This window comes from Nicrophorus vespilloides, unplaced genomic scaffold (genome assembly GCF_001412225.1).
Source record: "Nicrophorus vespilloides isolate i.1.1-1 unplaced genomic scaffold, Nicve_v1.0, whole genome shotgun sequence".
NCBI classification, from domain to species: domain Eukaryota; kingdom Metazoa; phylum Arthropoda; class Insecta; order Coleoptera; family Silphidae; genus Nicrophorus; species Nicrophorus vespilloides.
This window is the reverse complement of record NW_017096383.1, coordinates 70,705-97,491: the sequence shown is the minus strand read 5'-3', so window position 1 is coordinate 97,491 and position 26,787 is coordinate 70,705. Positions and strand designations below refer to the sequence as shown.

Sequence of the window (26,787 nt, the reverse complement as noted above, 5' to 3'; positions counted from 1 at the left end):
TAATATTGAATTTTAATAAAATTTAATAAAAATTCATAGATATTAAATAACAAATGCAATAATATGATTTTAAGCAAACTTGATTGTATGTTTTTTTTTGTATTCAAAGGTATGGAATTTTGTTTATTCTTTACGGAAGAATAATGCCAATTATCTGCAACAACAGGTTTTGTAATTACTATTAAAACAGTTACATCATAATGCAATTATCTTGAATGAATGAAATATGCAATACACTTAACACTTAATAAAAGATAATTTATATACAAGTCTTCGGCGCGTGCAGCAATTAAATAAAATACTTATAAATCATTTATTTCCAATTAAATTGATTTCTAATTATATTTCTCAATACCACAAAACTATCTTTTATGTATCATCATTGCATTTACATCTTGATTTTAGTTTAGTTTAATAATTTAGAATTTGTAAAATTATAATAAAAGTTTTCTAATCTGGTAAATTTGAGCCTTTCTAATGCTTTTTGTAACTGGAAATATATTTGAGTCATTTGTGAAATCAATGTTATTAAAAAAAATCTTTCAAAAATTTCCAATTTTATAATTCGTATTAACAGATGGCAAACAGAGATGCTACTGACTAAAGAGGTAGATGAGCGGAAGCTGCAGAGGGCCTACAGTTACAGTGGCATTGACATAAGTGATCCAAGGAAAGGACAATCAGCATCGCAGAGGAGTACAGTAATCCTGTATGCCGACGAAGAAGAGGAGAGGTTTTAGTGCGGAAAGAATCCCACTGTACCACGACTCCACTCGTGGTCCCTATGTAAGGTTTCTTCTCCTCTACAAAAAAAAGATGGTAAATTCACTAATATTACATTTAGACAATTCAATAAAACTATTATAAACGTTTTAATTGATTTTTGTTTTGATATCTTTCAAAGATTTTAAGTAGTACCACAATAATTTCCATAATTACTATTCATTTTTCAGAATAGTAATCTTTTAATATTTGAAAAAATTGACACATCATTTAGATTATGTCAAATTGCCCTCAATCTGACAGATGTCAAATATAGGTTTATTGGATAGATCAGTGATTCTCAACCTTTTTTTTTGTCACGGCACACTTTTAACGATTTCAAAATTTGACTGCACACAAAGAAAAAGATAAGATCAAGTTTAAATAATGAAGATTTACCACTAAAGCAAATTGGAATACATTTTCATTTATAAAAAAAAACAATATTAGATTAATTTATTATTATATTTATTTTCAATTTAATTGTACAATTATAATAATCTTATTTAAATTGTATTGCAGAGTAGTTTACATTATTAATAGCGTTGAATAATAACATAACACGTCATAAATCTTCATTGAAACAAAATAAGTTTTGCACTTTATTTTCAATAATTTAAGATTAATAAAAAAAGAGAGAGTTAAAACATCAAAATTAATTAGTTATTAAACATAATGGTAGTTTCTATATACAGGATGGTTACAAAAGTGGCGAAAGTTGAAAATAACATTCGCGACTTTTGCAAAATGTTTATTTATATAAAATATGTTTACAAATATAAAGTTTATAAACAAAATTAGAGTGTTTCATCCCTTGTTTATGTAATTGAAAAAACAAATGATAGAGGAAAACGAACAAAATATGTACATGTTATTGCTTCAACAATTAAATCGTATGGCACAATCATAGTAAAATCTAAAATGGCACAAAATTCACTCGATAATCATAAAAAATATATATATATATATACAAGACGAAGTAAGAAATATTTACAGATCATCCTGGAATAATCCAGGATTCAATTGTTTTCCTAATTATTAGATAATAAATTTAATTCGTTTCGCTTAATACAACGTGTAAACAAAATTTGGAAACGTTCAATTTTAATTAAGAATTTGATTATAGGTTGCTCAAAGCATTTTTTGGGAAATTAAAAGACAAGGTAAAATAATAATAATAAAAAATAATTAAAAAAAGACGACGATTTTCAGCTAGAATTTTTAATGGATTTAGTTTGCGTTTTGATCGAATTGTTCATTCGCAAAAGTAGAATCGATTAAAAATTCTAGCTAATTCAAAAAAGGAGGTAGCGTCACGTATGTTTGATTGGTGTTCGGTTCGATTTTGATCTCTTTTATCCGACTGTCGTACTCCTGTTTGATGTCGTGCATCATGTTCGTATCGTATTTGGGTGAGATGTTTCCGTAACGTTCCGGTGATCCGCCGTTGATGTGATTGACGTATTCGATTTTGGTGCCGATCGCGGCCTCCTCGGCGTTCGGGGAATGCGTTTGAAGCATCGAATATTCTCTGTTCAGGGGCGGACTCTGGTTGGTCAAGGGTGGACCGTACTCGTGGGCCCTTAGCGGTGCAGCGAACAGCTGATTGTCGTGCGAGTTGAGCATGTAGGAGTATCCGCCTTGTGGAGAACCGAAACTCTGGTAGCTGCTTGCTGGAGATGAGTTCAACAAGTTCAGATGTCCTAGTTCGTATCCAGGTTGGTAGCTCCAGGTGTCTACCGGCACGGAGCTGTTGATGGTGTTCGTGGATTGCGTGAATGGTCCGAGGGTGTTGTTGAAGTTCGAGCTGATGCTCGAGCTAGGTGAATTTGAAGCGATGTATCCGGTTTTGCGTGGTGGTTCCCTTTTGCGCCATTTCGCCCTTCGGTTCTGGAACCAGACTTGCACCCTGGACTCGCTCAGATTCAACTTTAAAGCTAGTTCTTCGCGGGCAAAGACGTCCGGGTATGGAGCCCTTTCGAAAGCCCTTTCCAGTTCTTCCAATTGGAATGCAGTGAATGTGGTTCTGTAACAAGAAAATAATAAATTAATTTGTGATAAAATATACACATCGATAAAATTACAAGATTTCAACTAATTTTATATTTAGTTACAAAGCTCAAGAACTGTTACTTTTGAATTGGTTATTGATGAGCTAGGCAACTTATATTACACAAAAAAAATAAAAATTAAACAAAGTCTAAATATAAGTTGTATTGTAAATGAATATTAGTGCATTAACTCCAAATTTAATCGATTAATAAACACTGCTATACCCAACAATATAGATTTATTGTTTTTAAAAATATTCATTTAAAGTTTTCCAAAAGTTTCATTAATACATTTTTAAAATTACTGAATTTAAATTTAATTGTCTTTGTTGTGATTTAAATCAAAATAATAATATGTTTCTATTAACTGAAAAAGGAATCTTATTTTAACTTTGATTAAAGGAATGTTATTAATTATTATTATTTGTTACATAATATTTTATTAACGTTACTTTGTTTATCAAAAAGTATGTTTCCGCCCGGGTTCGAACCGGGGACCTTCTGCGTGTGAAGCAGACGTGATAACCACTACACTACGGAAACTTATATAAGTTTTACTTTTATAACAATTAGCAAGAAAAGTGTAATTATATGGAACCCCGCTTAACGAGCACCTCGCATAACGAACATTTCGTTTAACGAGCAAAATAAATTGAATGAAAACTGACTCCAAAATGGAACGCCTTATAGTATATTACTATAGTTTATATGAGGAAAATTGTTTCACTATACGAGTAAAAATCCGGATTATGCTCGTTAAGTGAGGTTCCACTGTATTTTAATTACAATAGTTAGTTCATTATTTGACTCAAATACTTGCATTTATTACAATTCACACTAAAATTATCGATAAACCAAACAAATCTTTCATATTATTGTATATTGACCTAACAAATAGTTTTTTTTTTAACATGAACTGTCAAAAATGTCAATATTTGATTTTATATATTATTATTATATTTTATACACGATAAATTTATAAAATGTTAAAAGTATATCATATTATTATTTAATCAATATATAAAAGTTTATATACTGAAAACGAAAGCTTTTTTAAATATATTTTTGTTTATAATTGATTTTATATAATATTATTTTCTTTCTATTGGCATTATGTACTTTGATTATATTGGTTTCGCTGTAAAATCGTATAGCCAACTTTAATTATTGACCGCAGTCTGTCCGCACTTTTTCAAATATTTAGAAACTCAAAGTTTTTAGTTCATATTAACATTATATATTTACAATATATTTAAAATTTTCATTCTGAAGTATAAGATTTGAAAGATATACATCGTAATTATCTGTATATTTTTTAAATTGTTGTTTTGACTTTTGAATCAAATTGTATATTTCTCTTTACTGCGTTATTATTTGTATTGTATTAGGTAGTTTCTTTCCCAAGTCTTAATTGATAATATTTAGGTGAATTATGTAATACTATAACTAAACAGAATGCATTTTTATTAGCAAACTTAACTTTTTTCTTTTGTCATGTGATTTATACCTAAATTACAAAATCTTTACTTGCGATTTTGTCTTTTATGGAATTTGAACTAAATAACTTATTTTTTTTTATAAAACCGTTTACCTGCAATTTTGATGATAGTTTTTCTACAAATTTTAAGAATTTACTTTATACACCTATTTACTCGGTAAGTAGATTCCTGACAAAAACGTGTAAATCGAAATTGTAACTTTTTGAATATAAAACCGTGCTAATCGAAAAGTATGCAAGAAACGCCTAGGATATGTTATTGAAAGCCCGAAAACGTGTAAATAGAATACCGTGTAAAACGAGGGATAGGTGTATTTATATATTTTATATTGTAAGAATGTTATGTAAATGCAGCGCAATTAATAAGTAGCTAATAAACCTTTTTTTGGATATAAAATAAAACGGCTGTTGCATAAAACACGGGTGTCATGTGTTCAGAGGGGAGTTGAAACTAATTCTTTTTCCGTAAAGCATATGGTCCAATTAACCGTAGCCGCTGAGGCGTGCGAAACCATCCGTAGTAATTTGGACAAACCAAAAAAAAAAGTGCGAATTTCCTCACCTAGTCTTCTTCTTTTTGACACCGTTGTTATCGTTCTTCTTCTTATCGTTCTTTTTGGGCGGCGGAGCCGGTGTCACGGTGGTCGTCCCAATCTCATTGGAACTAAGATTCTGACTCTGCAGAAGCACCACGTCCTCGTTCTTCCTCTTAACTCCACCCTGGTTCCCATTGTTGTTCTCCATGTTGAACATACCCAGCTCCTGGTGCATCGGTGAGTTCTCCATCTTCGGCGAACCTTTGTAATCCAACGGTGATCCCATGCTCGTGAACATGTCGTGCTGCTGCTGAAGACCGAGCATCACCTGGATCGAATGCACGTTCATATTGTCCTGGTTCTTGTTCAGCAAAGTCGAATTCAGCGAGGGCAGAGGTTGTCCGGCGTACTCGAAGCTCGCATCCTCGAACGGTCCACCCTCCATGTCTTCTTCGCCTTCTTCAACGGACGTGGAAAACCAAAAGATCCAACACGATTTTTATTATATGTATTATTATTTTTTTTTGTGAAAGTAACGAAAATCCTCCGACAACGACGCTTCTTTTTTTCCGCTCTTTCTTCTGATTAATCACAATTGCGCCAATTGCGTAAGTAATTACAACGGTGCCAAATCAAAGCAATTTGTTTAATTTAGTCTGATTAAGGCGAATATAATAATAAAACCGAATTGACAATTGGCGCTGTTACTCCACTACTGACTTGTGACATTATTATTTGTACCAATTTATATTTAACGAGCTTAAACGGTCGGCCTATGGGCGTCGGGCAGGGCGCATCATTGTCATCTCCTATTGGTCAGATGAGGGGTCACGTGGCCTTGGGAAGCGCCGATAGGGTGGTTCCAGCCTCAAAGCCATCCCCCTATTCCGAACAATGCGCGCAACTTTTCTGAACTTCTATCGTTGGAGAAGATCGGAAAATGTACATGCCTGAAATGTTAATACACAAAATACATATATAATCGACAAACACTTATGAATGATATCAAAGTTCAGAAAACCTATTTCAATTTATATTTTACTATCATCACAATTGTAAGAATCTGTTAAAATTTCAGAAACAAATTCATTTAAAATAATTAGTAATTCAGTAAAAAAAATGTATACAATTGCACGAATCAAGTTCATTTAAAATTTATGTTTTAATATCATTGCAATTGTATAAATTTGGAAACAAATTAATTTAATATAATTAGTGTTTATTTAAAATAAATATTCTTACGAATCAAGAAAAGAGAAGAAATTGACTTTTTTTCCACTTATGACTGACTTCAAAGTTATATTTACACATTGATTTAAAAAATTGTGAATTTAACTTTATTTTCATTAACAAAACTCATCTAAATTCATAATTTACTTTTATTATCATTATATTCATAAATTCAAATCAATTTGTACAAATAAATTAATTTGAATCAATTAAAAGTTAATTAGAGATGTAAGTTTTTAATAATGTGATACATATATTTACTAATACTAATATACTGACTCTATTTAGCTCTTTAAAAAAATTGTTACTATAGCAACAAATTAATTATAATTCACAGCCTATTTTGATATTTTTTTATTTCAAATAAATTAGCAAAATTAATAACAAAAATGTATCTTAAAAAGAAAAAAATAATTAGATATCTTCATATATCTTACATTTTTTTTATAATTGAAAAAAAATCTTCATATTACAGAAAACGTATGTACATGCAAAATAAATGATAGTGATATTTCGTCTGGATATAGTCCAAATACTTGGCTTGTATTACAAAAAACGCAAGTATTTACAAAACACATAATCATTTGGATAGGCAAGTATTTGATAATTTACTTGGTAAGTAACGTATATCAATTAGATATGGCAAAAATCAAGTATTTATAATACAAACTATAGTAATATGGAGATTATATGTGTCTCATCTATGTCAAATACAATACTTAATAGTTCACTTCATAAATACCCGTGTTTCGGGTGAAATATAGTATAAATACTTGAGTAGTATTATGTAAAATGTTAGTATTTACAAAACACATAATCCTTTCGAATAGCAAGTATTTGATAATTTACTTGTTGAGTAACGTATATTAACTGAATATAGTAAAAATACTTGACAAGTATTACAGAAAATGCAAGTATTTACAAAATGCATAATCCTTTTGATAGGCAAGTATTTGATAATTTACTTGCTAATTAACGTATATCAATTAGATATGGCAAAAAGCAAGTATTCATAATACAAACTATAGTAATATGGAGATTATATGTGTCTCATCTATGTCAAATACAATACTTAATAGTTCACTTCATAAATATCCGTATTTCGGGTGAAATATAGTATAAATACTTGACTAGTATTATGTAAAATGTAAGTATTTACAAAACACATAATCCTTTCGAATGGCAAGTATTTGATAATTTACTTGTTAAGTAACGTATATTAACTGAATATAGTAAAAATACTTGGCAAGTATTATGAAGAAACAAGTATTTATAATACAAACAATAGTAATATGGAGATTATATGCATCTCATTTATTTCAAATTAAATACTTAATAGTTCACGTTATAAATATTGAAACTACGATATTTATAACGTAAACTATTTTTTACGAAAATTACGATTACGAAAATAGTACAGTACACCACAGTACAGTACAAATAAAGCACATAATCCTTTTATTTGGCAAATATTTGATAATTTTAATTGTTAAGTGACGTCTATTAAGTAAATATACTTAAAAATAGTAACAATATACTTGGAAAATAGTAACAATATAAGCAATAGTAATAAGGAGATTATTTACATATCATTTATGTTAAATACTTAATAGTTCACTTCATAAGTATCGTGTGTAATACTTGACTAGTATTACAGAAAATGCAAGTATTCACAAACCGCATAATATAAATAAATATACAGTATACTTTAAATAAAGCAAGTACCTATAAAACAAATGTTAGTGATATTGAAACAATGTATATTTTATACATGGCAAATACTTGAACAAATATGATGTATCGAAAGGATATCATCTGCAATACATTAATTGTGTTGCGGTAATGTGAGAAAAGTAAACGAAATGTTTAATACTTTTGAGACTCCCGCATGTATCGACTCGAATCATGCAGTTCTCATAATCATCCGTATACTTCATCCTTCCATCACCGCAAACCGCATAACCCCCTACGATTGTTTCCCAAAATATTTCTCACAGACAGGAACAACAGGAACTCCCATGACAAAGGGAGGCATATCCATATATATCACTGGTCCACTTGATAACTGAATTGGTGTAAAGGAGCCGGGCATAGGGGCATTTAGCGTATTGCCGCCACCCCTGCCTGCCCCAAAGTGAATGAAAAAAAAAAAGAAATAAAAAGGAGGAAAGGAGAGTCGCGTCGTCGACGTCAACAGGTTGAGAGTGAGAGATCGTCCCCTAATCTGGAGGACGACGATGGTGGTCACGTTTACCAAAATACCCGAAAAACGCCAGAGGTCGCAACCGATGCATGTGGGTCCTAAACGCTTCTAATTGCACTTTTTCTTGTGGGAAATCACAATCATGTGGGTCGGTCCTCGATAACATAAATTTAATATAATAATATCAAATATTGTATAAGCCGAGGGCAGATCACGCTTTTCCTCAACATTGGCCCTTATAATACACACACACATATATCTTTTACAGTCAAATGATTTCAAAAGAAACATAATCGATTTTAAACAGTTTTAGACTGTTTATTGCACATAGCGCATGACCACTTTATAACAATATTAAAAACAAAAAACTATATAAATAATACTCAAAAACAGTTTAATCTTCCAACAAGCTTCACAAAAAGTGTAAAAACGACCAATTATAAGAACATGAACTAAATCAACAAATTTAAAATTGAAAAAAAATGATATTAGTAAAGTAACCGTTATTTCATATGATATTTATTAGATATTTGATAACAGTTAAAACAGAAAACAGTTTGTATCAGAAAATTGTAATATTTTTTCTTTTCAATTATGATTACAAATTTATGTTGTTTTTAAATATCATTACTATCTTTAGAACAAATTATTATAACAATTAATTTTAGAATATGAATGATCAAAGTTTTTTCTTAGAAAATCCTATACAAACAAAGTTTTGATATTGTTTTATTTGATTTATTTGTCCCTAAATATTTGTTTTATAAAGTAATTGGTTTATATTTTCTTGTAAAATATGTGTATTTTTTTATTAGATTTGAAAATAATTTTATTTTTTAGATCAGTTTATTTTCAAATTTCTTTTAACACTGAAACTTATTCTAAAAAAAAAGTTGAATAATAATCAATTTTTATGTTTGTAAAAAGTAATTGGTTTGTCTTTTCATTTAAAATATGTGTTTTTATTTTAAAAATTAATAAATATTTTGATTTTTTGTAATTATAAGTAAATAAAGTCAATGATATTGAGAAACGTATATGAATTTGTTTTAAGTATTATTTCAGTTGGAATCATTAGATGTCTTATAAAAGTTAAGCAATTTAACTTAAGGTCGATTTTTGAATTGAAGATAATTAAAATAAACATAAAACGTACAAAAAAAAAATAGATTTTGTTGAAATAATAATATAGTCTTTTCTGAACAAGAAAACCAAGATCATAAAGATCAAATTGCCTTGATGCTATTCCCATCAAACAAATCATGGAGGAGGAAGACCTTTGACACTCCGCATGATTCATATTTTTTTCATATCGCAACGTTTTATTATTTTGTTTTCAATTTAGTGAATTAAAAAACAACTCACCTTCATAAATATTATTTATAAATGAATTAACACTATTAATACATATTAAACAACTTATAGTTTCATTAATTTACACTAATATCACAGAAAATAATGAAAACCGGAAACTGAACTTTTGTGAAAACTGCAATTTTTAATTTCCGTTTATTGGTGCGGAATGTGTTGCATTCTGCGTTCGGAATAATACTAAATGTATGTGGAAATGGGTTTAATAAACGTGTGGCAAAGTTATTAAACGTTTATTAGAGTTAATAAATGAATCGACCCTTTGGGTTGTAATTAAATTAATTAATGCGCGATGGAAATCGTCTGCCGTTTGTCGTCTGCCCGATGATGGCAAATGATGTTGGTGTATGTGTGTATATATGTATGTATGTGTTCATGCATCCTTGTTTTTATTTGTTTATAGTGTGGCCGTGTTAAGTAGCATTTAGTTCAATCAACCACTAAGTGAATTTATCAATTTACCCAATTTTTGCCTATTAGTGACAATGGCTATTAGTGCAGCTTATATTAGTTAAACAGGACAGATTCTTTAATGCAATACAACTCAATATTGTCCAATTGTTACTATTAAAAACATTTTACGGAGCATAAATGACGGCCAGTCTGGTTCCTCTCATTATCTGGGGTTGATCACGGAATTTCCACCAAATCCATGCCGTTCCGCAACTGGAAAAAAAGGCGACGCAACGATGGAAACACGTGTACGCGCATCTTCAACATCATCATCATCTTACAGTTTTCAAGTGGTAGTTTTTGTTTTCTGTGAAAGTGATTAACAACAGCAATTACATAATTGGATTACCTATCTACTATATAACACATTCGACGTATTTTTATCACGTACAATACGTAAGTTTACCACTGACCTAGTTTATTCTTTTTTTTTTGTGAAAAATCCAATTACTTTTCATTTTGACTGTACATTTTAAACACATTTAATATCAAATTCCATTATACATATTTCTATAGGTTTTTGACTAAAAAATTACCAAAATTTTGTTTTTTTTTTAAATAAAAGATTTTACTCATTGAAAACAAAAATAATACAATTCGTTTTTAGTAAAGAATACTATAACGTTTCATTTTGAAACTAAATATTAAACATAAACATTTATTTTTAATACTAAATTACATTATATAGTTTTTATACTTTTTATATGTACAAAAACAGTTGAATTTTTCGAAAATCCTGATAACAAATTTAGTAACAACCAATAAGAACAAAATACAAATCAATAAATGATTATAGAAACGTTGAATCGAAAGTAACCGTTATTTAAAACTTACATTTTGTTTTTGAAACAAAATTAAAATTCAAGTAATGATTTCATTTGCTCATTAAAAACAAAGTTCTGATATCTTTGAAATAACAGTAATGTCGTTGTTTATTCTAAAAAAAATTTAATCTGCATCTGTATTATTTATAATTAACTTTTATGTTTGCAAAAAAAAAAGATAAACTAAGTAGAAAATTTTATTTAATCACTCAAAAAATTATAACAGTAAAATTGTTATTTATTCATAAATGTTGAATGAAAATCATTTTCAATCTATGTTTAGTATATTTTTGTTTTAAACAAATCCGACTTAATTTTCCAGAAAATTATTTATTACACGTTTCCTATTGATTTTACAATTTTGTAGAATATATATGAAATAATCTTCTTCAGTTAGGATTGGAACCTAATATACCAATCCAATATACAATACCCAACATTGGTTAGTATCAAATTGTTAATGGTTTGCAAAATGACAGCTGTCATCTTCTGTCAAATCGAGGAACTGTTAAAAATACTCTTAGCCATTGGATCTCAGTACAACTACAAACAAATATGTAAGGTCGCTAAATGACAGCTGTCACCTTTTGACAAAGCACGGAACTTATGAAATACTCTTAACAAATGGATCAGTCTAATATGTTGTGTCACACAGCAAAAAAATTAAGAAACGCTGTTGTAAAAAAAATACTGTAGTTTTTTTTAATTTTAAACATTCAACTGTGACCTTTTTTTATTAGGAATCTTGATTATTAAACTTATTTATATTAGCAAAAATTATTACTTTAAATATTTCAAGAAATTCATGAGTCATAGTATTTCTCAACATTTTTAACGCACGTCCCAAAATGTTTGTTTGTAGTTATAATGCAATACAACTATTTATTACAAACAATTTTGATACATTATGACAGCTGTCATTTTACGACACATTAAAAACTTAACGAAACCCAATATTGGGACGTCATTCATAAGTTGAAGAACACTGGTCTTAAACATTTAAAGTTATCTAATTTCATAGGTTTTCTGACATGATCTTTAACGTTGAGTAATGAATCATGTAATATACAGTGGTACCTCGACATACGAGTTTAATTCGTAACCTTGCTCGTATGTCAAATTGTTCGTATCTCAAAGCAATATTCCCCATTGAAATTAATTGAAATGAAATTAATCCTAATTATCAAAAATGCTTCGAAAACCAGTGAAAAAGACACACAAACTGAGGTCTAGTCTGAGGTGGAAGAAACTGTGCAGCGGTGTAGTGTGCGATTCCTCGTATCTCAAATCTTGCTCTCATCTCAAAGCAAAACACTCGTATATTAGGGCAATCGTATATCGAGGTACCACTGTATTATATATTTCAAGAAATGTGTGGTATAGACATGAGTCACACCGTTTCTCAACTTTTTTTTACCGCTCGTCCCAACATATTTATTTGTAGTTATAATGCGACCCAACAAGTTAAGACATACAATTTTGACACTTTGACGCAAGATGACAGCTGTCATTTTACGGCACATAAAAAATTAAAAAAAAAAAAACAATATTGGGACGCCATTCATAACTTGAAGAACACTGGTCTCAAACATTTAAAGTTATCTTATTTCATAGGTTTTCTGACTTGATCTTAAACTTTCAGCAATGAATCATATAATATATTATATATTTCAAGAAATGAAATGAGTCACAGCGTTTCTCAACTTTTTTACCGCATGTCCCAACATATTTATTTGTAATTATAACATAAAATTTTGACATTTTGACGCAAGATGACAGCTGTCATTTTACGGCATATTAAAAATTAAAAAAAAAACAATATTGGGTCGCAATTCATATGTTGAAGAACGCTGGTCTAATACATTAAGAGTTAACTTATTTAATGTTTTTAACTTGAATTTAAACATAATATTTACTTTGGAATAAAATTATGTTATATATATTTTGTATACGAAATGTTTAACACTATACAAACCGTAATAGTAGCAACATTTTTAAGTTGTATAATAAATGTCAGGTGTTAAATTGCAAATTACTGGAATATACATGTTTATCTTGCAATAAAATATTTTCTTAAAATTATCCGTTTTATTATGTTACGAAATGTAATAGAATACCAATAGCTTTCATCACATTATACATGGCTTTTGCACCCCTTTTTTTCTCTCCTCTCTACCTCCATTGTATATTATTACGCGGCATTATACACACAAACATATCTGGTGTACGTTTATTTTTTTATTCTGAATAATGGATCAGGGTGGCGTCGTTCCAATGAATGGTCTCGTAAGATGGGGCTCGTGCCGTCCCCGTTTCGCCCTCAGCAATTTTCATACCACCATGAAAATCATAGATGGATGTGAATGCCTCCCCATCTATAAAATTAAGAACCGCTTAATGAGAAGAACGTGCGTCCATATGGTCACCGCCGCCGCCTATGATGCTGGTCATTGCGTAACACAGAAGATACAATCTATGCTAATACACCAGAATATATTGTGTGTGTGTTTTTTTTATTGTTGTTGTTTCTCTTTTTTCTTTTGCCGTTGACTAATTGCGTCCCTCATATCTAAATTGACCTCCGGTAATTGGTCTCTCGCTGAAAGAATGACCGTTTGCTATTTATAGTCGTTCACGGTGAAAAGTTCATTCATTTTCTTTCCATTGACAAAATTAAAACAGATCGCGCACATACGATTCAAATTAATTGAGCTTTGTGTTTTTCTTTTCAATATTAAGTCATTAAGTCATTCATTTCATAATTTTTTAATTGAAGTAAAATCATTTTGAAGTAAAATATATTTTTTTAACTTTAACTGTATACTTTAATGTTAATGATTAGTTCTGTTAAGTAAAATTGTATAGTAATGAAAAAATGTATTATAAAATATATACTTTGTAATAATAACAAAAAACAATGGAATTAATAAAGGAATCTGAATATCATAAGTATTAGTATTAGTATAACTACTATAACTAGGTAGTAGTAAAATTAATAAAATACACACTTTTGTATTATAGTTGAACTGTTTGTGGAAAGAAATTTTAATAAGGAGTTATTTTGTATTGATTAAAATAATTATAAAATTTGAAGGAAAGTAGTTCTAAATTCTCATTTAAGTTTGTATTAACGATTGTACTAACTACTTTTAATTATTAAATCAAATTAACAAATGTAACCAATAGATGGCGCTGCAGATGCACATGTCCTTGAAAAATTGTAACAGTCGTTTGGTCATTGCAAAATCCGATACAAAGGTGGTGAGTTCAAATTTAAGACCAAATAAAAAAAATCTAGTAATAATAGTAAAATAAATCTTATAATAATTTATAAATTTCTTTCAACTTAATCATTTAAATGTTGCATTCTTTTTTATTATTACATATTTTAAAAAATGACAAAATGTGTCAAAATATTTCTTTATTGAAAGAATAACGTTCAAGTTTTATTCTTCTTAATCGAGTGAGCTCATAGTTTCAAATTGAATATCTGAATTTAATCAATGTTGGTAGAAACATGAAATATGCACACAACGTTCAAGTGTAATCAAAAAGCAGTTATTGATGGAGAAGAAACCGTTAGGAAAGTCCAAGAAATTGTAATTAATGAACACTGGTTAAGAAGATGGCAAAGAGTATCTCCTCAGACCAATTCCAATGACATTTTGCGTCTAGAATTTGTTATTTTTTCGTAATTTGACAGTTGCGGAATAATGAAATCACATTAAGTGATCTATTGTAGTTATTGTACAAGAAACCATTAGTAAAGTCAAAGGAACGAATAAACATATTTTGACAATTGAGAAATAAGAAAATTCGACAGTGACGAAACAATGAAATAATAGAAAATAGAAGCAAAAAAAAGATCACACATTCAATATTGAAGTAGAAAAGCAGTAGTTGATGAAGCAACTGTAAAGAAAGTAAAAGGTAATAGCAAATAAACATTGACTAAAAACAATTCAAAGAAACCAAAAATACTTTTTTTTTACTATTGAACAAAAACAAATTCTAATAACAATTGTTCGTTAAAGTATTGATTTTGTAATTGTTTTATAATCTGACAGTGAAATCACAAAATATATAAAATAACATTTATGTAAATAATCCTATGGAAAGATCAAGAAATTATAAAGAATAAGTATTAAGAAGATTGCAATAAATATCTTCTCTAACCAGTAGGTTTTTTGACAATTGAACAAAAAAAAATTTCTATGACATTCTTTTGTGAAATTAAACATTGTTTCGTAATCTAAAAGTTACGAAACAATGATATCACTGATGTCAGAGACTAAAAAAATCTACAAACAATAGAATAAATGCTTGAACTTTTGAAATTATTATGGTTGCAGTTTTATGAGAAAGAATCCAATAAAAAAAGCATAAATTGTTATAAGATTAAATCGAATTAGAATGAAATCAAACCTATTCCACCAGGACAATGCATTTATTTGCAATTTTGTATAAAGAAATAATTGAAAATGCATTTCTTTGTCTTTCTAATTTTAATAGAAATTGCTAAGTAATTATTTCAAATTTGTATATCAAAATTTGATGAATTAGAATTAATAATTAGAATACAAAAATACATTTCTTTATGTTTCCATTTTATTGAAATTATTGTATTTGAAAAAAACAAAAAATCCATATTGCAATGATTGTGATCTTCAATTTTATTGAAAACATGAAATATTTTGAAAGGCTGAACTTTTCGGTTCTTAATAACAATGAACTTGTGTATATATTGTAAAAGGTGAGATTTCAACCGTTTTTAGAAAAATGTTTGGTTTGGATCAAATGAAACTGATACATTTAGCACAATCATGAAGATGAAAGAAAACAAAGTGCATTTTAGACTTTTATAATTTTCTATTACTGGAAAGCCAAAAATGCCACTAAAGCAATAATTAAGATATATTCTGCTTACGGAGAAGTTGCTTTATATAAATGAACTTTAGGAACATAATTATCTAAATTTAGAGCTGATGATTTCAGCTTTAAAGTTTTGCTAGTAATAATGATGAAATCAAGACATGGATCGAGAATAACCGTGTAGTGGGACACGTGAATGAGCAGAGATATTAAAAATATCAAAAACAACTATTAACAAACGTTTTTGAAGCTTGCTACATAAACCGTGAAGATATATGAGATTTGCGCATTTTAATGGATAAAAATCACGACAATATCAACCATTATATTTCTTTTACTACTCAACAAAAGATTGGATCTTTGCAAAATTCCGTTAACTGCAGGAACGAGTAACTTTTAGTCGACATAAAAAACCACCTGAAGAAGTATTTTTGGACGAAAAATCTAATAAATTCTAGTAGAATGTATTGTTTAAGTTGCGTGAAAGATGAAGAAAGGTTTATAGATTTTTGATGGTGGATACATAATTAAAAAATTATATGTTATATATAAAAATGTTAAGTTTTGTGAAAAATTGGCACGAATTTTCCGGACAAAAAGTTGAACATTGAATTTTAAAATATTCTTGTGTCGGTATACATCAAAGTTTTGTTTCTCTCGTTTGTTGCTTTTGCAATATTTTTTTTGCTTCTAATATTATAAACGTATACATGTGCACACGTATGTAAGAATGTCGGTAGTATCATTTGTGACGAACACTTGTTGGGATGTAGCAATTGAGACAATTAAAGAGCCATTTGGTTCAATTGGCTTTAACGAAGCTAAATTGGTGAAGTGTAGGGGTCGACCGTGCAGAGGAGACAACCAACAGCGAGAAAAAATACATGCGGGACATGCAATCATCACCGAGAGAGAGACAGAGAGAACACACTCACATCCACACAAACACACAGAGAAAAACGGTCACAAAAGATACGTTCTCTCCCGTTCCACGTCGCTCCTCTTACGTTATATTCCGCTCATTCTCATATAGTTCTTATTTTCTCCTCCTTTTTTTTATATACTTTTGTCCTTTTCGTTTCGTATTATTACATAAAGGGAATTGAACGACCACCTCCCTCCACTCCTCATTCTCATCCTCGTTCTCCTCTTGATCATCATTTGTCGGACGAGCATCGACGTCCCTAATAATAGTCAAAGAGTTCCAACGAGAAACCTTTTGTTGCATTTCCAAATCCTAATTGGACACTTCCACCGCGTCTGCGATGGAATCCTCCGCATCGAGCGACATTACAAATAAAGCAAACGCAGGAGGAAGGCATTCATTAAACGTTTTAACATGAGACTTTGAACTGCTGCTACTGTTGCTGCTTTCACTGATATCAATTATATGCATGTACGTGTTAAAGGGGTTAATGCTATAAAAATAACGAAAATAACTTTTTTATAGTCAATTATTTCATTTAACAAAGTATTTTAGTCTCAGTTACTAATTTGTGAATAAAAATAGGAATTGTAACTCAAGAAAAATCAACAATCGAAAAAGTTAAATTTGAAATCAAAATACAAAAGATATATATAAATTACTAAACTATAGTTAGAATCTATAAATAATCAATGATTTAATAAAATTTAGTAAAAAGAAAGTTTTCTTCTAATTTAAGTAAAATTCACAATTCAAAAAAGGTAAATAATAAATGCTGATATCAAAAACCAATAAATTCTAGTTAAGAAGAAAATTAAAAGAATATTACAATTCTGAATGCTGTACTTTAAAACTGATATATTTTTTATGAAGTTACATAACAAAAATCTGGTTTGAATTCAAAAGCGGAATAAAGAATAGAAACTTGTAAATTTAATAAAATTTTTAAATTAATTAACTAAGTAAAGTTTTCATTCAATTCACATGAAATCCACAATATAAAAAGATAAATGATAAACAAATATATTGAAATGCAATAAGTATAAGTTAATTAGAAAGAAAATACAATACGTAATATTGTACTTTAAATTTTGTTTATAAAATTACAATAAAAAAATAAATAACAAAGACCAATTAACAATTAATCAATAATTCAACATAATTTACAAATTAATTAAATTTAAAAATCATTAAAAAAAGTAGTTTTCTTTTAATTCCAATGAAATTTACAATATGAAAAGGTAAATGATAAACAAAAATATTGAAAATAAGTACAAGTTAATTAGAAAGAAAATCCAGAAATTATTTCATTTTTAATACTTCTGCTTCAAAATAAAAACGCTATAATACATAATATTGAAGATGAAAAAAGCAAACAAGAAATGTTTTTAGAAACACTGACGCAAAAGTTCCCATTCAAGGACAAAAAAAACACAGAGATATTAGAAAACCAAACACTTTTAAATCATTTCAAATGATCCACACAATTATTTATGGAAAATATCTTACAACACAAATACAATGAGTACAACTGAATAAAATTCAAAGAGTTACGAAACAATAATTAAAGATATTTTACAAATTAATTTATGTACATACAGTTTCTTCATTTCAAAGGAAATTTACAATTTTAATGATGCATAAACTTAACAAGTAGTCCAAAATAATGAGAAAAAAATACAGTTGTGGAAATATAAGTTTTTTTTTTGGTTTTCACTGTTTCATGTTTTGGTTATACTGAAGAAAATAAAGACATATACAAACAATAATCAAACAAACATTTGCAAATTGATTCAATTTATACCAAAAAAAAGTAATAGTTTTCATAAATTCAACTGAAACTTAAATGATTAATAAAAATAGAAGAAAAGTATAGGATTGTGAGAAAATTTCGGTTCTTAATAAAAAACAAAGAGGAATAAAATAGATAAAATTACAAATCAGAAAAAGTTTACTACAAAAATACATTTATCAAACAAAATAAATTAATTCAATTTACTAATTATTTAAAACAAAAGCAATAGTTTATTTTAATTATATTGAAAAAAATAGTAATTAAAGAGTAGATAAAATATTATATAATATACAAAATAAAATTTTTAATATTATTCTTAATTAATAATAAAAACAAACATCTAATAGATAATGTTGATTGACGGAAATAAACAGCACTATTTTTGCACAGTAGATGCAAACTAATACAGCAAATACTACAAAGTAGAAAACTTAATCAAGTACAAAAATATTCTATATGAAATAATGCTAACTAATTCTATCATCAAAGTCAAAATATAAAACTAAGTATGTTATTACAAAGAACAACAAAGAAGAACAAATTTCATAATTTTTTTATTTTTTGTGTACAAATTCTTTACATTTACATACTAAACAAATGAGATAATTTATTTATGAACAAATTTAATTGCAGATGAAATGTTTTGTATTTAATTTTAAAAAAGTGATGCAAATTTTAGTTAGTTTCATATAAAAAGAAAACTGACCCAATCTTAATATAGTTTCAAGATATTGCGGAGGCGGTATGAAAATATTTACAGGATTTGAAAAAAAAAAGATGAATCCTGCGTAAACGAAAGAGTATTTAGATGCACGATGGAAACGAAAACAACGGAAAATGTAAATATAAGCATGTAAAGAACAACAAAGAAGAACAAATTTCATAATTTTTTATTTATTGTGTACAAATTCTTTACATTTACATACTAAACAAATGAGTTAATTTATTTATGAACAAATTTAATAGCAGATGAAATGTTTTTTATTTAATTTAAAAAAAGTGATGCAAATTTTAGTTAGTTTCATATAAAAAGAAAACTGACCCAATCTTAATATAGTTTCAAGATATTGCGGAGGCGGCATGAAAATATTTACAGGATTTGAAAAAAAAAAGATGAATCCTGCGTAAACGAAAGAGTATTTAGATGCACGATGGAAACGAAAACAACGGAAAATGTAAATATAAGCATGTAACCAAAATGTATTCGCTGTTGATGATGCGTGCGACGCTAGTGGATGGAAAAGCTGAAAATAAATAGGTAAAATATTACGGCAAAATATTACGTTCACGCACTCCGCGAAGGAGTCGAGGTTGGTGTACGAAAACTGTACCAAAGCCGAACACTTTTCGTCAAATTTAATTTTGTTTTGGTTGGTGCGCACACGAACTGCAATTAACGCCCGTCACGTCAATCTAAATTAGTATCAGTACCGAGTGCCAGAACACACCAAAAAATCAAATAATGGATGGACTGTGCCACGAGACCGAGAAAATTATTGAAAATCACCTGAGAAGAAGAGGAATCTGGAAGGATGAGAAACTCTGGGAAGTCGGAAAGTCGAGGTTCAGCGGAAGAGGAGTGTACGCGACGCGCGACATCCAACCAGGTGAAATTATTTTCGTCGATTCGCCTGTGATTTTAGGGCCAAGGGCGATACCTGAAAACACATGCGTCTCATGTTACAATGATACTAACATCGTGCTCTGTCCAATGTCGTGTGGCCTTTACTTGTGTCCATCCTGTTTGGACGGAGATAAGCATTCTCAGGAATGTGCTAAGATAAACTCTTGGAAAACTGAAAAGTCTTTCGTTACCGATAGAATGATGATATGCTTGGCACCGATACGAAGTTTGTTTCTCGACGATTCCGATCGGGAATCGATCTCGATGCTGGAGGCGCACCGGGAACCGCAGCACGGAATCGAGGTGGATCTCATGAAGAAAAAGATGCTTTTGGAATTATGCGATGAGGAAGAGAATTGGATTCGACTCACATGCGCCGTTCTGGACGCCAACTCCTTCGAAGTCCTTCCGAAAACGGGACCAACTTTGAGAGGACTCTTTCCGCTCTCGAGTCTCCTCAACCATTCTTGCGTTCCCAACGTTATGCACGTCTTCGACGAAGATCATCACATGATCCTGAAAGCAGCGAAACCTATCAAGAAAGGTGAAGAAATATTCCTCACATACTCAAGAATCCTCTGGTGTACTTTGAGCAGACGCACTCATCTATTGAGAACCAAACACTTTGCTTGCGAATGCCCCAGATGCCATGATCCCACCGAATTCGGAACGAACCTCAGCGCCATGCTCTGCGAATCCTGCTCCGGTTTCGTTCTACCCAAAAATCCGCTCATCTTCAACGGAGTCTGGACCTGCAACTCTTGCGATCGGCAAGTCGAGGAAAGTAAAATCGCTTTCATAATGTCCGTTTTAGCTAAAAGATTCAGCGACGTCGACGAAGATCACATGAAAAGCTTCGATCTGTTCCGATCCAAATCAGAAAAGATCATACCGAAATGCAATCAGGTCTCATTGGAATTCATGTACAGGACTATCTGGATTTTAGGAGGTGCAGGTAAATAAGCCTAATTGTATTGATCACTATTAGGTTTCGTTTATTTTTCAGAACTGTCGGACGAGCATTTTCAAATCAAGGGCGAATGCTTGAAATACGTTCTGGACGTTCTGATGAAACTCGACGTGGGCGCAAGTAAAATGCGCGGATTGCTGCTGCACGAGTTGTACAAATGCCAAAAGGAGCTTATTTCTAGAGGAGTAAATCTAAGCAATTCGATACACCACATTTATGTACGTTTTGTTTCTTTCTTACTTGCAGATCGTAATGGATGAAAAATTCAACGAAGATGAGATACTCGAAGAAGCTGCAGAAATATACATGTTCGACGTTTCGGCGCCTGAAATCATTAAGAACGTATGGAAAAAGAAAAATTTATCTACAGACTGGAATGATTACTTTTTTTAAAAACAAATTATGTGAATTAATGTGAAAGAAATTAATATTTTTTTAGAACATGTAACATAATTGAATTTTAAATAAATTAATACAAAATAAATGATGTTTTTTATTTAATAAAAATAAAAATATAATTAGATAAATTAATGAATGATTACTTTTATTGAAAAGTAAAAGAATATGAAAAAAAATACTGATAATAACCTTTATTACAATAATAATAAAATTAAACTTATTTATAAAATTATAAAAGTAATAGAATATTCTTAAAAGATTTAAAAACTTAAATTTAGCTAAAATATTTTTGATAAAAACATTATTCAACAGAAAAAAATGTAAAATACATTTAGTTTGTGTCAAAATTGTATGTCTAATAAAATTATATAATGTACTGTGGTATATGCAACCACTGACACATAATTACATTAAACTTCTTCAATAACCAATTTAAATTAACTTATACTAAGTTCTACTAACTGTAAGATGAATCAATTAAATGCAGATTTTAAGAAATTTCAGACAATTTTTGATGCAAAAAAAAATAAGTTTAAATTTAGAGCAATTTAATAATGCAATTAAGTAAATCAATTTAAAAATGGGGTTGTTTGGGGTAAATGAGGTATAAATTACTTGTATTGTTAAATAAAAAATAGCGTTTTTACTTATATCTGGCTCGTTGGTCTAGGGGTATGATTTTCGCTTAGGGTGCGAGAGGTCCCGGGTTCAAATCCCGGACGAGCCCACTTTCTTTTGCTAAAATTGTAATTAACTATTTATTACATAATACGATATTAAACACTAAATTTTAAATAGTAATTCAGAACAGATACCAATTTAAAAAAAATCAAATGTACTTTTAAATAATAATGTTTATTGTATACATTAAAAACTCATATACAAAGGGATTTCTGACCTACGTTCATTTTTTTGTTTATATTTAAGCTACAGAGTCTTATTTCTAACAAAAAAAGTGTTATATATTAATAAAATTATTATAAGTTAAATAGGGTGGTCTTAGTTATTAAGTAAGAAGCTCAGGTCTTCGTTGACTTTGATGATCTTGGGTTCCTTTCCTCTGAAACGTCATCAAAATTAATACCGATATTTTTGCAAATGATTGAAGTAACTTACGGTTGAAACAGTTTAGCATCGTTGATGCCCTTCAAAACGGCCCTGTCACCTGTCACTCTTAGCATGCAGCCTTCGCGCAACCCCAAAACAGGTCCGGCCTCTTCCATTTGCAGAAATTCTGCAATCCTCTGATCCCTGGTTTCGCCCTTATGGACAGCCTTGTAAGGGCTCTCTATGTAATGCGGATTGATGTTGAACGGAACCAAGTTCAAAGATTTAAACGAAGGTGGATAGACGATGGGCATATCGTTGGTTGTATTAATACTGCAAGTGGCTACATTGGTACCAGCCGATGAACCGATATATGGAATGCCGTTCTCCAAAACCCTTTTCCTGATCGCCCCAAGCAAATTCTTCTCGTAAAGCGTCTTCAAGAGTAGGAATGTATTGCCACCGCCAATGAATATAGCTTCAGCCTTGTTCACGGCTTCAACTGGATCCTCATGCTCGTGAATTCCTTCTATATCATAGCCTGCGCAAACAACAATAAATTAATACAATTTTTATAGACAAAACGCTGAAAATATCTACCGAAATCGGTAAACGGTTGCGTCACGGTATTCAAATAAGCATCGTAATCCTTCAGGGCATATGGTATGAACAAAACAGTCGAAACACTGTTACTGAAACAAAGCGCAACTTTTTTAAAATTTGAAAACACTGATATATGTTTGTAGGGTTGCATATACAAAATAACCATTCCCTATTGTTTTTTTTATACACTATACATTATAAATTTGCAGTTAGTATACATTGAACAATTCGATGTGTCCACTTTCATAGCTTTAAAATGGTCGTACTATCCTACAATAATTTATTTTACTTTTAAAAGAAAACAGCGAAAGAACATAACCTATAAATAGGTGATAAATATACAAAATTCGAAATGGTAGACTTACAAGGACAGTACATTTTTGATTTCATCTTGGGCGACTTCCAGATATTTAAATCCGATCACACGGGACGATGAAATCAACAGTAAGTTCCTCATTTCGTTCAGTTCTTTTAACAGCGTATATCCCGCCCTACTATGTAGTCTAACTGGATGCAGCTGGAATGGGAACCTAGTATAGATGATCAAATTAATTATGATTTATATCGACTAACTGATAATTTGTTATCGGAAATTGATTTACGATACGAATGTATCTGATTTGTGATAGTAATAATACTAGTAACAAAAATACTCGAATTCAAATACTTTTCTATATTTTTAATCCCATGTATTTGCGTAAAGCTGTTAGTAAAATAAATAATAAATGAACGTAGCAATTTTGATATAATTTATATTCTCCAAATAGGCATTTGTGACTAGTAAATTTCCATTTCATAAATTTGAATAATCTCTCAGGAAAAGTATAAAAAAACTGTGAAGACAATGGAAGGTTTTAAATAATATATTCAGAATCTAACGGCTGAAATGTATAAAATATTAATTGACTGTGTTTTGTGTTTGCTAAACTGCATTTTCAGGTAAAATTTAAGAGGTTGGCATGAAATATAGAAATGTATTATTGTTTTCTTATTTTTATGATGAATCTTATATAATTATGTAAAATGCTTACGTAAATTGACGTTCTTAATTGAGATGTTTGGAACTGAACGAATGAGCTAAGAAATGTTCATGAAAAATGGACTATGCAACCAAAGTTTCTGAATAAGTGGAGTTAACTTCACAGCTATTATGGCTGAAATGTCATAAGGGCAATTTACAAAATGTGAAATCAATGTTAAAAAGCAATTAAACCAAAACCCTGTAGGAATAATATGTTTCGTCTCCTGAGTTAGCCAGTAAATGAAAGCAAAGGAAAGCAGCGATAAAATGTTGAAGATTCTCTAGCACAGACATCAACTAGTAGGTTATGTGTGTTATGCTTATTGTTTGCTTTGTTAATTAGCACATTTTTAAGATAAAAGAAGACATGATCTATGCTATAAATGTTGAATGCATATAAAATGGAAAACAATAACCAGGGTCTGTTGCCACCGATGATAAAAAATGAGCATGAAGAGTCGATGCACAACTTCTACAATGACTACCTCCAGATAAACCTGAAGGTGGACTACCCGAGTCCACCACCACCTGTACTGGCTGTACCCAAGAAGGAGGTGGTTCAGCAGATAAAGTTCCATTGCGAGTACTGCTCAAAGGGCTTCAGCACGAAAGGTAATTTAATTGTACACACCAGGACGCACACATTGGAGAAACCCTATGTGTGCAATGTGTGCGGCAAGTCATTCACAGCCAAGGGCAACCTCAACACACACATGATTTCTCATTCCAATTTGAAGCCGTTCACTTGCGAGCTCTGCAGCAAAGGCTTCACAACCAAGGGCAACCTGATGGTGCACATGCGTTCGCACAACAATGAAAAGCCCTTCGGTTGTGACGTCTGCCCGAAACGGTTCACGACGAAGGGCAACCTGATCACACACAGTATGATCCACAAAGACATAAAACCATTCAAATGCGAGTTCTGTGATAAACAGTTTGCAACCAACAACAACTTGATCATACACAAAAGGACGCATACGAAGGAGAAACCGTTCGTGTGCAATATCTGTTTTAAATTATTTCATAGCAAGGGTAATCTTATGTCGCACGTGAAGCACCGGCATCCACAAGACGGAAGCGGGAACTTGATTAGTACAAATCAAAATCATGTTGGAGGGCAGATGCACGCGCCGCCGATGGTGATGGGAATGGGGCTGGAACCAATGAAGAATAGTCATCTAATGATGCATTAGTACGCTAAACGTTAAAAGAAAAGTCGTATTGGATTGGTTATAATCTTAGTGTAAGTGAAACGAGTTTTATTTGGAAACTTGCATATAAGTTATTAATTTCTATTAAAATGTCTGGAGCCACACTAAAATAGTTTACAACTTTAAAAACAAAACAAATTGATGTGAACTTATCAATATTTATTTTGTGCAATGATCATAGTATATTTATATAACAGATTATTTTATACACAATATATTATATAATACATGGATTTGGATTAAAATTGTCATTTTACAATATGAAGAAATATATCAAAAGTGTTCTTAATGTGGGGTTCCTACTTTTGATATTTAGGCACATAAACTAGTGTGATTAGTGATATAATATATATTTCTCTATAAATATTATTATTATTAGTTTAATCAAATGTGACAAATTTTGATTTCTATTGCCTGTAAGCTGAATTAACTTTATTATTTAAACAAACATAAAGTATATTATATATAAATACATTTTATAGCGATATTGTTATATTTATAATTTTATATTTATATGGCGTAATCTTGATTCCTCTTTTCTTTTATTCCTCTGCTTCTGGACATATTTTTAAACTATGTTTACAATAGAATTGTCTAAAACTCTTGTCAAAAATATCATATTTCATTTCCCAAATTTCAATTATTTTCAATAACAATATTTCTCAATTGTACATTGATATTATCAATAAAAATATTAAACATTTATTTCGTTTCTTTAGTGATTACATAATCACAATATGCTTGTATGTCCAAATATTTTACGTATAACTAACGTTAAGTTGTTCATCGTTCTTTATTTTACCTTTGTCTGTCAATAGTCATAATTGGACAATCGTTTAATCATTGTAAAGTGTTTGCCATGTCCAACATGAGAACAACGCAACGAAGTATTATAATTGTATATAATTATAATGAATTACAAGAGTGGCTTATTTTGTATAACATGTATAAATATCGGGTGGTCTAGAAATAAGTTTTCATTTATTACAAAAAAAAAGCTGTAGATGTTTGTTTTCTGGAAAAAAAAGTTGAGAACTTTTTATCACTTGACCGAGTGTTAATTGTAATAAATCCTAACTCAGCCAGATTGTAAGATCTTGTTGTAAACTTAATTAAATAAAAAACATAGTGTTTTCAATATTGTTATCCTTTGTTTCATTCATTACCTAAAATCCATTCATTATAATAAATCCTTTAGGTGTTAGGATTGTGTATTAAGATTTAGTTATATAAGAATCACATTGAAAAGTTAGAAAAATTACACACTAAATCACTGTTTTTTCTTTTATAATACTGTCAATGAATTCTGAACTTATTTAGGATGGAATAAGGATAGAAAAAAAAGGTATTATTAAAAACAGAAATATATTTAAAAAAGTAACATATAAAATT

At 29.8% G+C, this 26,787-nt stretch overlaps 4 protein-coding genes and 2 non-coding genes across 7 annotated transcripts; 3 read left to right on the top strand and 3 right to left on the bottom strand.

Annotated features, from left to right (window-relative positions):
- Window positions 1–1,893: 1,893 nt before the first annotated feature.
- Window positions 1,894–5,577, bottom strand: LOC108556870 (retinal homeobox protein Rx-A). The gene is made up of 2 exons (XM_017913152.1): window positions 4,874–5,577; window positions 1,894–2,788 (listed from the first exon to the last, which is right to left on the bottom strand). The coding sequence occupies exons 1-2, from the start codon at window positions 5,290–5,292 to the stop codon at window positions 2,053–2,055; spliced, it is 1,155 nt and encodes a 384-aa protein (XP_017768641.1). The 5' UTR covers window positions 5,293–5,577; the 3' UTR covers window positions 1,894–2,052.
- Trnav-cac lies at window positions 3,284–3,356 on the bottom strand. Its single transcript has one exon. It is a non-coding gene; the product is annotated as a tRNA-Val (tRNA).
- Window positions 5,578–10,172: 4,595 nt separating the features above from the next.
- Window positions 10,173–21,507, top strand: LOC108556863 (protein msta-like). The gene is made up of 4 exons (XM_017913145.1): window positions 10,173–10,500; window positions 19,578–21,099; window positions 21,151–21,299; window positions 21,361–21,507. Exons 2-4 carry the CDS (start codon window positions 19,983–19,985, stop codon window positions 21,505–21,507), a joined length of 1,413 nt encoding a protein of 470 aa, XP_017768634.1. The 5' UTR covers window positions 10,173–10,500; window positions 19,578–19,982.
- Window positions 21,508–22,168: 661 nt separating this feature from the next.
- Window positions 22,169–22,240, top strand: Trnap-agg. Its single transcript has one exon. It is a non-coding gene; the product is annotated as a tRNA-Pro (tRNA).
- A 109-nt stretch (window positions 22,241–22,349) lies between these two features.
- On the bottom strand, window positions 22,350–24,209 carry LOC108556887 (alpha-aspartyl dipeptidase). Of its 2 annotated transcripts, XM_017913190.1 has the most exons (5): window positions 24,195–24,209; window positions 23,529–23,693; window positions 23,161–23,246; window positions 22,630–23,101; window positions 22,350–22,573 (listed from the first exon to the last, which is right to left on the bottom strand). In XM_017913190.1, exons 2-5 carry the CDS (start codon window positions 23,618–23,620, stop codon window positions 22,513–22,515), a joined length of 711 nt encoding a protein of 236 aa, XP_017768679.1. In that variant the 5' UTR covers window positions 23,621–23,693; window positions 24,195–24,209; the 3' UTR covers window positions 22,350–22,512. The 2 variants fall into 2 exon arrangements, with proteins under 2 accessions (XP_017768679.1, XP_017768678.1); XM_017913189.1 differs by lacking the exon at window positions 24,195–24,209 and having other exon boundaries at window positions 23,161–23,252.
- Window positions 24,210–24,318: 109 nt separating this feature from the next.
- On the top strand, window positions 24,319–25,386 carry LOC108556886 (gastrula zinc finger protein XlCGF7.1-like). Its single transcript, XM_017913188.1, has 2 exons — window positions 24,319–24,484; window positions 24,540–25,386. The coding sequence occupies exon 2, from the start codon at window positions 24,568–24,570 to the stop codon at window positions 25,375–25,377; it is 810 nt and encodes a 269-aa protein (XP_017768677.1). The 5' UTR covers window positions 24,319–24,484; window positions 24,540–24,567; the 3' UTR covers window positions 25,378–25,386.
- The last annotated feature ends 1,401 nt before the right edge of the window (window positions 25,387–26,787 follow it).